General features: G+C 45.1%; 1 protein-coding gene across 1 annotated transcript; it reads right to left on the bottom strand.

Moving 5' to 3' along the window:
* Nucleotides 1–1,501: 1,501 nt before the first annotated feature.
* Nucleotides 1,502–9,862, bottom strand: LOC136527083 (putative pentatricopeptide repeat-containing protein At5g52630). Its single transcript, XM_066519704.1, has 3 exons — nt 9,657–9,862; nt 8,421–9,054; nt 1,502–1,644 (listed from the first exon to the last, which is right to left on the bottom strand). The coding sequence occupies exons 2-3, from the start codon at nt 8,903–8,905 to the stop codon at nt 1,635–1,637; spliced, it is 495 nt and encodes a 164-aa protein (XP_066375801.1). The 5' UTR covers nt 8,906–9,054; nt 9,657–9,862; the 3' UTR covers nt 1,502–1,634.
* Nucleotides 9,863–12,300: the final 2,438 nt, after the last annotated feature.

Raw genomic sequence — 12,300 nt, 5'->3', positions numbered from 1 at the left:
AACTCAGTCATGGCAAATAATAATATAATATTTATACGTATTAGTGTTTTGCTTAGGTGCCCACACGTCTGACATGAATTTTGAACACCAAGAATTTCACACGCTCAGCATGTCACTGAAAAGCAACAAAGCAATCATCTCCTTGGTAATGCCTTCGATGTCAGGGGATGATTAGGTAACAACATAATTTACTAGATTTTACCTGCTTGGTGACAAACAGACACGTTTCTGCATAAGTGATCCATTGGCCATGGCTCCACCAGGAAATGTTGAAACATGACCTCAATAATCAGCAGTGGTAGGCTGTAGGCAGTCTTGTATTCTGGTACCTTGTTGACATGCTGCTGTTATGTAGTACACATCAGTAAATCGTGATGGGATGTTAACTCCAGCTATAGCCAACTTCTTTCTCAGTAGCAGCATTTCTAATTTGACTTCTCAAATTTTCCATCATGTTCCATCTTTTGGTTGATCCATTTACACTGATGAGATGCAGGTACAGCATTTTAGTAGTAGGTTTGATGGAAATTAACTGACTCGCTGCATGCTCTGCCAACCTGTCATTGCCATTCAATCGGCAACTGCTCAAGAGATAAGTCCAAATTGCAAAGTCTGGTTTAAATGGCATTGACTTCATTAACTCTTCAGCCTGTTCAAGCATGCCTGTCCTACCGAACAGATCAACCATGCAAGCATAATGCATTTTATTTGGTAAAATTCCATAATTACACGTCATCATACTGAAGAAATGTTTGCCTTCCTCCAAAAGGCTCATGTGATTGCATGCAGAAAGTATACCGAGAAACGTGATCTCATCAGGATCAACTTGGGCCTTTTTCATGTTATCAAATGTCTCAATAGCATTTTGACCAAAACTGTTGAATGCATATCCACAAATCATTGTGTTCCATGTCACTACATCTCTGTTGTCCATGCCATCAAAAATGGCTTGGGCAATAATCATTTCACCACATTTGCAATATATACTGATGAGTGAATTTTGAATTAATAAATGTGATCCAAACCCAAGCCTGATAGTAGAAGCGTGAAACTGCTGGCCATGAACAATCATAGAATGATGTGAAAAACAGCTAATAAGGCTAGAAAGAATGGAATCACTTGGCCGTATATTTGACAGTAGCATCTTCTTATACTGCTTAAGTGCGTCATTGTTTAAACCATTTTGAGCAAGCCCATTGATCAAACAGCTCCAGGTCACTAAATCTCGTGTTGGAGATTCATCAAAGAGCTTGTAAGCTTCAGTAACCTTACCTTGATGAAGCAAACCAGCTATCATCACATTGTATGTGAAAACAGTCCTTTTGTGCATCCTACAGAAAAGGTCCAGCGCATCATATATATACCCTCCTTTCACATATCCAAAGAGTAAAGTGGTGCAGGAAATCACATCTACTTGACGCATACTGTAGAACACATCCCGAGCTTTATCAAGCATTCCATTGTCTATAAAACAAGACATCAAAGTAGTAGATGCTTGCAAATTCTTTTCAGGCATCTTTGAGTACAACTCAATAGCGTCAGGAATTTTTCCATATTTGACATAGCCATTGACCATCAAATTCCACGAGATCTTATCTCTGCCATCCATGGAATAAAAAATCTTTCTAGCCTCATCAATCTTGCCTGCATGGATACAACCAGATATGATAGCATTCCATGAGCCAACATGCTTTCTTTCCATTTTATAAAATTCCAACTGTGCCTCGTCGATATCTAAGCAATTACAGTACATTACAACTAATGATGCCTCGATGATGTGGTCATGAATAAACCCAGACCTGACAGCAAACCCATGAATACACCTGCCCCCTCCAATACTTTTCAAGCCAGCATAAGCATTAACAATCTTAACGAGGATTGCATTTGTCACTGCGTCCCTACTGCTCATCAAAGTGTTGAATAGTTCAATCACTTCTCTGAATCGCTTGTGGTTGACAAGGCCTCCAATCATGACGCACCATGACACAGAATTCTTTGCGGGCATAAGGTTAAACAGCTCCAATGCCCAACCCACCTCATGCACAATAAAATGGCCTTTGATCATCACAGTCCAGGACACAACATTGCGCTCTGGCATCTGATCGAAGACCCTGCGGGCATCCTCTACCCTGTGGTTCATCACAAGGCCTGATATGAGAGCATTCCATAAGGCCACGCTTGGACTGTCGACATCATCCACATGTTAGTTGATCTCCACCGATAGGCCCAACGGCCTATTGGGCCCTATCTCTGCTCCCTGATCGGGGGAGCCCAACCCTAATTCGGTTGGAGGGCCCCTGTCGCACAGCACACATAAAAGGAAGGTGGGGGTGAGGGCTCGGACTATGAGGTTGACTGGAGCCGCCATCCCACCTACAGAAACCCTAATACCGATCTAAAGAGCTGCTGCCAGCGACTGGATGTGCCCCAACCACCGCCGTCGCCCATGCAGGTCTACACCGGCACCTCTGCAGCCCCACTGTATCGCCACCTCTCCTCTTCACCACCACGCCGAGCACTGGCGTCCGCGAGGATGCATCCACGGTGGCATCGGCGTCCACGCTGCCGCTGCGGTGAAGCTCCTCACCCGTCGAGGAGCCTAACTACGGATCTACGGGTTACACAAAAGGTACTCACGTAGATTCTGACAATGGTACCAGAGCCAGGTTACAAGTGTGTAACCCTAACTCTAACCGGGTAAAAGCAAAGAAAAGGGACCGGGGGTGGTGGATTTCATTGGAACCCGGTCACCACCGCCACCGCGCAAGGGGGAAAAGACCAGATCCGTGTTCGGATCAGAGAAGAATAAGAAAAGTAAACAAGATCCATTCGGATCGTAGAAAAGGAAGGGCCCTCGGCACTTGAACTCTAACCCTAACTGGGTTAAAGAATGGATGAAAAGAAAGAAAAGGTTTCGGCCTTAAGATGAACAAAGCCAAACCCTAAATCCAAAAGAGAAAAGAAAGAAAAGAAAAAAGAACCGAACCCTAGATCCATTCGGATGTCAAAGAAAAGAAAGGAGAACCTAACCCTAGATCCATTCGGATGTCAAAGAAAAGAAAAGGAAGAACAACTCAAATCCGAAGGGGAAGGAAGAAGAAAAGAAACCCCAGATCCAAACCCTAATACCCCATTACCGGTTCGGATAAAAGGAAAACGAGATCCAAATCGAAAAGAAGGGGATGGGAAAGGAGAAAGGGAAGGGGACGGAACCGTCCTTTCGCCGATGCGGGAGAAGTGCTGAGCAGGGGCAGTTGCTCGCCGGCTCGGTCAAGGGGGCGCCGCGGCCAGGCCGCTCGACGGCAGTGTGCTCACCCGTCGGGGAGCACGCGCGCCGGCGAGGGGGCCGGCGACGGCGCCATGGCTCGCTGCTCCACCTCGGTCACTCGCTCGGTTGTCATCGCTGCGGCTGAGAGAGGAGTGGAGAGCGGCGAAGAGAGAAAGAAGAGAGAGAGAGAGAGCGGCGAAGAAAGAATGAGTTAGGGTTTTGGAGGGCGCGGCCGCGGGGGGTTTTGTTCGCCCTATCCGCGCGCGCGACCGTCCGATCAGACAGACGGCGCAGATTCACCGGGCCGGCTTTCAGCCCAGGCGGGTGCGCGCGCCAGGCCGAATTCCCAGCCCAGGCCCAGGTTGCGGCCTGGGAGCGGGGGAGCGCGCGGGAAAGGGCGCAAACGGCTGTGGGCCGTGTGCCGTTTCTGATGCTATGGGCCGAAACAGTAAACCATGAGCCCAGTTTCGTTTTTTTCCTTTTTCCTAGAAAATTGAAAAATGCAAATTGGCTCAAAAGAAAAATAGAAAAAGTATTTTTTTACCTTTGAGTACAATTCAAGAAAAAGAGAGTTTTTCCACAGTCAAAGAAAAGTTGTTTACACTCCAGTTATTTTGAACCAATATGGTATTTAATTGGAGAAAAAGAGATTTTTCCGCTGCTAAAGAAAAAGTATATTCCCCAGTTCATTTGTACCAGTGTGGTATTTAACTGGAGAAAAGAAAAGTTTTTCCAGTAAATCTTTATTTCCTGGAAATTGATTAATGGATTAAAGGAAATAGAAAATTACAATTTTGCCTGTGAGTAAAATTCAAGAAAAAGAGAGTTTTTCCACAGTCAAAGAAAAGTTGTTTATACTCCAGTTATTTTGAACCAATGTGGTATTTAATTGGAGAAAAAGAGATTTTTCCGCTGTTAAAGAAAACGTTGATTCTCCAGTTATTTTGAACCAATGTGGTATTTAATTGGAGAGAAAAAGAGATTTGACATGATTATGATGTTGTTATTTTCTGACAAACGTTGATAATAACAATATCATAATGTTAATGATTTATGCATTAATTCTACTTCTGCCCAACGGTGATGTAGAATTAGTGTATAAGAACATATGTTAATTTTAATGAATTATGCATTAATTCTACTTCTGCCCAACGGTGATGTAGAATTAATGTGTAAGAACAGTTGTAAAAGTTAAAGACTTATGCATTAATTCTATTTCTGCCCAACGGTGATATAGAATTAGTGTATAAGAATAGTTGTATGTTTTGATTTTGACCAACATTGGAATCAAGGCATGCAAATGGTGTTATTTTTATGTTAACAAAAGTTTTAACCTGGTTTTCATCTTGTCTAAGGTGGACTGGGTAGTCACCTCACCGTGTTCCACTAAGTTTGTGGCACCGGTGAGGGAGACAAAAGAGAATGAAGCCACTTGGGCAACTAAAGAAAGAGATTTTAAATCCCAAAAGATAGTCCTATGACTGTTGTGCATAGGAAGTGGGTCACTACCAACAAGAAATGTTTTGGCTGTAATAAAGAACATGATTGAACCTGCAATTGTGGGCTCAATCCCAAAGTGTGACACGGTCACCGAGTACCTCGATAGAATAAAGAGTCAGTTCACTGGCACTTCAAAGACATATGCTACTCAGCTGATAAAGCAGCTGGTGACAGAGTGTTACTCTGGAAATGGTGGCATAAGAGAGCTCACGATGCGTTGTCGAAATTATGGCACTATCGTTCAGGCCATATTTCGAGGAGGAGAATAGAAAGACAAGTTAAGAATGATATTCTTCTTCCATTAGAGCTCTCAGACTTAGAACAATGCAGACTTAGAACAATGCAGAGAATGCATAAAAGGAAAGTATATAAAGAAAAGTAAGAAAGATGACAAATGAAGCGCAGGAATTCTACAGATTATTCACACAGACATCTGTGGTCAGTTTCCTGAAAAGAGTGTGGATGGAAATGATTCGTTCATAACATTCACAAACATCTGTGGTCAGTTTCCTGAAAAGAGTGTGGATGGAAATGATTCGTTCATAACATTCACAAATGATTACTCCCATTATGGCTAAATTTATCTAATCAAAGAAAGAACAGAAGCATTGGATAAATAGGCAAAAGTTGGAATCCAATGCAATTTAAAGATAAAGACAGTCTGGTTTGACCGTGGGGAGTACTACGGTCGGCATACCCTAAAAGAATAGCATAGTAGTCCAGTATTCTACACTGGGCGAACCTCAGCAAAATAGAGTAGCTGAAAGAATCAATCGTACCCTGATGGATATGGTGGGCAGTATGATAAGTTACTCCACCTTACAGTTGAGCCTGTGGATGGAGGCGATAAAACCGCCATTCATATTCTCAATAGAGTATCAAGAAAGTCGGTGCTCAAAACACCGTATAAGTTGTGGACAGCAAGAGTATCCTCACTTAACCACTTGCGTGTGTGTGGGGAGCCCTGCTGAGGTTAAAGTATTTAACCCAAACATTGGGAAGTTATATCCCAAAACAGTAAGTTGTCATTTTATTGGCTACACAGAAAAGTCAAAAGGTTTTCGTTTCTACTGTCCATAGAGACATACAAAGTTTATGGAAACGAGACACGCTGTCTTCCTAGAGGTCGAATTGATGAGGGGGAGCATGGTTGCTCGAGAAATTGACCTTGAAGTGAAGCAGGTGTAAGCGCCCACTTCAATGATTTATGAGCCAATTTTCTCACTACCTGCTGTAGCTGCATCGACGGTGCAAAATACTATGGTGCCAACACCTGTTGTTATTCCACCTGTGGCAATAATGAATGAAAATGAGGAACCTGTTCTTCAGGATCCAATAGAACCAATTGCCACATATGAGGGGGAGCAACAACAGCCTCAAACAGAAGATGTGCCAAATGTGGAGGCCCCTAAAAGGTCTCAAAGAGTTAGTACAACACTAAAGAATTTCAAATGGAGGATTATCAAAGCCTCGTTTGAAGAAGCCATGAGTAGTGATCAGTCATCAAAGTGGCTTGAGGCCATGGAAGATGAAATGAAATAATTGAATGCCAATAAAGTTTGGGACTTGAAAATAATTCCTAAAGGAGTCAAAACAGTAGGCTATAAATGGGTCTACAAGACTAAACATGACTCTCAAGGGAATATAGAGACATATAAAGTGTGACTTGTGGCAAAAGGCTTTATGCAAAGAGAAGGGATTGATTACAATGAGACCTTTTATCCAGTCTCATGTAAAGTTTTCTTCAGAATCATAATGGCATTAGTGGCACATTACGATTAAGAATTACATCATATGGATGTAAAGACGGCATTTCTCAACAGCGACTTAGAGAAAAAATTGTTTATATGGCACAACCGAAAGGTTTTGTCATGGAAGGAAAAGAACGAATGTGATGCCGCCTAAAGAAATCCATTTATAGATTGAAGCAAGCTTCAAGACGGTGATACTTGAAGTTTGATCAGACAATAAGGCATTTTGGGTTTGAAGAGAATGTAGAGGACAATTGTGTCAATACAAAGTTTAAGAATAGGAAGTTTATCTTCCTTGTCCTGTATGTAGATGATATCTTACTTGCTAGTAGTGATGTCAGTCTACTACTGGAGACAAAGAAATTTGATATGAAAGATCTTGGTAAAGCTTCGTTCCTTCTAAGGATCGATATTCACCAAGATAGAAGAAAAAGGGTATAAGGACTGTCACAAAAGGCATACATGGAAAAGATCTTAAAGAAATTCAGTATGCACAAATGTAGTCCCTCACCTGCTCCTATAGTCAAGGGCGATAGACATGGGGATTTTAAATGCCCCAGGAACCAATATGAGCTCAATCGATAAAGTGAAAGTGGTTCCATATGCTTCAGCTGTCGGAAGCTTGCAACATGCTCAAGTATGAACACGCCCTGACTTGACATTTGTTACCGGGTTTTACTTGGCAGATTCCAGAGGAACTCTGAAATAGAACATTGAAATTGATAAAGAAAGTCTTGCGTTATTTGCAAGGAACGAAAGGCCTCATGATGACATATAGAAGATCTGATTCACTCCACATGGTGGGATATTCAGATTCTGATTATGCGAGAGTGAATGCATATCCAGACGTGGATTTTCTATCATCTCGCAAAGGGGAGCTATTTCATGGAAAAGCTCAAAGCAAACTGTCACTATATCGTCCACAATGTATAACGGTTTGTAGCATGTTATGAGGCAACGGGCAGGTGAACTAACTAACGAAGTTCATACCCGGTTTGATGGTGATTGACGACATCTATGGACCACTTAAAGTAATACTGCGATTATAATCTGGCAGTACAATATGCTCACAACATAAGTCAAGTGGTGCTGCCAAACACATTGACATAGAGTATTATGTTGTGAAAGATAAGCCCGGGATCAAGTCATAAGTCTTGAGCATATGAGAACAGAAAGGATGCTCGCGGATCCGCTTACAAAAGGCTTACCACCCAACATGTTCAGAGGACATGGTGTTCAGAGAACATGTAGCTAGCTTGGATTTAAGGGAAAGCCTAAAATATTCCTGGACAAAAGAAGGCCCAAAGATAAGTATCTATTTCAGAACAGAGTAGTGAGTTGTAGCTGTTAAGTCTATCGGCAATGGACCGTGACGATGAGACATGCTCTATGAGCTAATCTGTAATGGAATGAACAAAAGCAAATGATATGAAAGTGAAAGATGGAATGAGATCAAGGGGGAGAATGTTAGTTGATCTCCACCGATAGGCCCAACGGCCTATTGGGCCCTATCTCTGCTCCCTGATCGGGGGAGCCCAACCCTAATTCGGTTGGAGGGCCCCTGTCGCACAGCACACATAAAAGGAAGGTGGGGGTGAAGGCTCGGACTATGAGGTTGACTGGAGCCGCCATCCCACCTACAGAAACCCTAATACCGATCTAAAGAGCTGCTGCCAGCGACTGGATGTGCCCCAACCACCGCCGTCGCCCCTGCAGGTCTACACCGGCACCTCTGCAGCCCCACTGTATCGCCACCTCTCCTCTTCACCACCACGCCGAGCACTGGCGTCCGCGAGGATGCATCCACGGCGGCATCGGCGTCCACGCTGCCGCTGCGGTGAAGCTCCTCACCCGTCGAGGAGCCTAACTACGGATCTACGGGTTACACAAAAGGTACTCACATAGATTCTGACACCACAATCTGCTCCAGGCAGCTGAACACCCCACAGTTGGCATACATCGTGATCAAGGAGGACCCCACAAACACGTTCAATGAAGATCTGGTCTTGGTTGCAAGCCCATGGATGCACCTCCCCAGAGCTAGAGTCTCCATCCCTGCACAGGCCGACAGCACAGTGGAGAAGGACGTGTGGTCCACACAGAATCCCTCACGCCTCATCTCGAGGAACGCAGTAACTGCACTGTCATGCACCCCGGAACAGGCATATGCGGCCATGAGGGAGTTCCAGGACACGACGTCCCGCTGCGGCATTCTGTCGAACACCTCCCGCACAGCATCCGCCCTGCCAGCACGCAGGTGCTGCCCAATCAGCCTGTTTGCTAAGGTTATCGCATCGCAAGCGCACGACGTGCATGCCAGGGAGGACCTGGAAGGCCCAGTGCGGTGAGCACAGTACGACGCAGCTCGCGCCAACCCGAGCGGCATCTATGCCAAAGCTGCTCAGCTGCTGTTGAGCGAGGAATGGGCTCAGGAAAACCACGGCCTCAGTTGTGCCATGCCGTTGTCTTGCCCATGAGTGGTAGACTGGTAGTGGACCGGACCAAGCCTCTGTCTTTCAATTCAGTGAAGTGAATCTGGAATTATAAGCAGCAATTAGTTCCGTATTACCATTTGACTTGACTCATCAAGGTTACAGATACGATACCCATATAATATTCTTATTCTAGTACAAATATTCAGAGGCCTGGTTCATGAAGATACTTTCACATATACATACTCCTAACAGGAAACAAAATCACCCCATATCATCATATTGGTCACCAAATCTCAACACACTTCCTCAAATAAAAATCTGTACTTGTTCCAGGGAAGACGTAATACCATTTCGAAGCTCTGAAAAGGGCAAGGCCAAATACTAAAACATCTCCAGGAGACGCTGTAAATTCCACCCTCTATACCTTCAACTGCCGATCCACTCTGTTCTCCGTCCATATCATTCAGCACTACACAACAGACTAGCCAAATGACCAAATCTCACCCTCCATTCAGCACTACGCAGACTAGCCAAATGACCAAACAGAATAGCAATTCAAGGGCGGACTCGAGTCTGGGGGGAATCATGCGCGGCCACGCGACGCATCGGCCGACGGCCGGGGAGGAGGAGGGTCGCAGCGGCTGGGGAGATGGAGAGGCGACGCAAAAATGGCAGGACAAAAGATGATGGAGGAGCTCTCACCAGAGTCGTCGAGGTCGGGGGAGCACCGGCTTCGTCGGAGAAGCGCCCGTGGCGGCTGGCCTGCCTGCCTGCTACGGCCGCGCGGGAACAGAGCGAAACAGGGGCAGACCTACCGCTACAGCAGCGCGGGGCGGCCGCCCCAGGTAGCCGGCGGCGCGAGACCCTACACCCTGCGAAGGAGCGACGCGCACGCGCCGACGACGGCGAGTGGCAGTGAGAACACGACGCCCGACGCCCCCTCTTTTTCAGTCATTGGGCTGAGTAAAACTGGGCCGCAGGCTACTGTACTGGCCCAAATAGCAGGGCTGTTCGTCAGTGGCTTGGCCCAAATGTCGCCCAACGCTTGTGCTCTGTCTAACTCTGCGTTTTTAATTTGACAGGTGGCCGTTTTTTTTCTTTTGATAATTTTATGTATGCCATATTTTGGGAGCAAAACACTCCTCCCACTTAAATTGTCTAGGAACATAAGGTTCGGGGCTGAATACTATTAGAATAAAATCAAGGTTGTGTCCCCATTAACAATGAATACTATTAGAATAAAATCAAGGTTGTGTCCCCATTAACAATATTCAATATTGTGTTTGTTATAGGTACTCCTAATTTCCTAATAATCGGTCGAAAATAAGGGGTCACAGGCACAAGCTAACGCTATTGACAGGCGGCATTAGCGATTTGCTGGCAAGTTTGGCTCACAAGAAACATTGCAATTTGTAAAAAATACCATTCCAAAACTTTTTTGCGGATGCTTTGCCAGAGAACGCATTGGCTATGGTTCTAGGTTCAGTTGCTACGCTTGGATGACTCCAAGGAGCAAATCATACAGGCATGCCGCATGCCAGTTTACATAGACAAGAGCCATGATGTTCTTCCAATCACATGGGTTTTGTCTTCTGTTGTGAAAATGTTTTCAAAACATGTTCAATTTCAGAAGAAAAAAATCCCGAGCACCAACAGACGCAAAGATTAATCAAATCCAAGTTTTATTTAATTTGTCCCAATTGCTATGGCAGCAAGAGATTACGTCGGCCAGTAGTTTATTGGGCAAATTGTGTTGCTGCCCTCATTTTCACATGCAATTGTACGTTTGCCCCTGCTTTTTTAGGCTTTGCAGATTCGCCCTCGCTTTCTCGATTTCAATCTTCCATTTGCCCTCTGTTCTAAACACGGTCACTTGCCTGAAGCAAATTAATGGAAAAGAAAAGGTAAAATAAATGAAAACGGGAAGCCCATATGACTTTCATATCGCTGTCTTATTCTCCACATGCACAAGCCGCATAGTTTCCTCCTCTCTTAGCTTTCCGTACTTGCTGGCCGCAGGGGCAACGGCGGGCCGACGCGTCGGCTGCGCGGGTGAGCTGTGGCGGCTAGCGGGGCAAGCTATGCAGGCGGCGTCCGACGCGGCGAGCTGTGGGCTGACACCGTTAGTATCGCTTGACGGAACGAGGGCAACACGAACACTCAAATTCATAAAGTGGGGGCAAATATGCAAAATCTAAAAAAGAGGGTAAACATACAGTTAGAAATGAAAATGAGGGCAGAAATGTAATTGCTCCTAGTTTATTTGGTGCATAAATCAGGTTTGGCACCGGGAGTTGTTTACTTGGACGCGTGAAAATGAAAGTTTTTTTTTTTTTGGGTTGCCTCTCCTCTGGGTACAGCTGTAGCATCTGTTCGTACACACGCACGCCCACTCAACACACGCACGCTACTCACACTACCCGTGTACAAACAAACCTACAACTACACTCAGATCTAGAAGGTCGCGTCCTTGTCGAGATCACCGAAATCCAACGATTCCGTAGGCAATGGGTACGTCACGATCCCATTGTAGCACCACGCGGAGGCAACGAAATTTATTTGGGGACGCACCCCGGTGAGACACGAGAGTTGCGATCCTCAGGGATCGAACTCTGGCGGGCAGCTCTCACACCAGAGAAGCTAGCCACTGAGCTACGCGCTCGTTCTCCGTGAAAATGAAAGTTGTTATCCCCCTTGCTGCATCGTCGCACGGGGTTGGTGTCTACCAGTACCATGCTTTCACATCAAACACGAATTGAATTAGCCCCTACAACAGGTATGTGATCCTTGGGGGCGCCTTGAGTATAACGTTAATGTGGTTTTAGTCAAATTCATCGCTTGTTTTTTTTTTGAATAATTAAGACCTTGTTTGGGTGTAGTTTTGAATCGCATCAATCCACATGGCTTGGGGGTGGATCGGAGTGGAATTTAAACTAAATTCCACCTCAATCCACCCAACACATGTGAATTGAAATGAATTTGACAACATTCAAACCAGGCCTAACTTGGTTTTAGTCAAATCCTTCGCTGGTGTGTTGCCATGCAAACCAGAGATGTAGGAGGGAAATGACAGCGAAAATTTGGTTGGTCTAGAATAATAACGACAACGGTTAGAATACGAATATGTTCATTAATCATGCGTGCGCGCGTCAGCGCGCGAGTCAGTTAACTAGCTAGCTAGCCGTCCAAACTTTTTGGCGTCACGTATGCATATGTACCGCACGGAAATTTAAATCTACCGTTGAATGGACATGCATGTTGGACAAACATCCATCCCTTGTGGAAGAGGCCACGTACTATGGTCACCATTCACCAAGCCGGCCATTTGAGAGATTTGTCAAAAGAA

Source organism: Miscanthus floridulus, chromosome 19 (assembly GCF_019320115.1).
Source record: "Miscanthus floridulus cultivar M001 chromosome 19, ASM1932011v1, whole genome shotgun sequence".
Taxonomy (NCBI): Eukaryota; Viridiplantae; Streptophyta; class Magnoliopsida; order Poales; family Poaceae; genus Miscanthus; species Miscanthus floridulus.
Note: the sequence above shows the minus strand (reverse complement) of the source record. Positions and strands in the feature narration are given on the sequence as shown.

What these genes read in the sequence shown, in the direction of transcription:
- LOC136527083 (XM_066519704.1), bottom strand. Translation starts at nt 8,905, where the DNA reads ATGCCGCTCGGGTTGGCGCGAGCTGCGTCGTACTGTGCTCACCGCACT.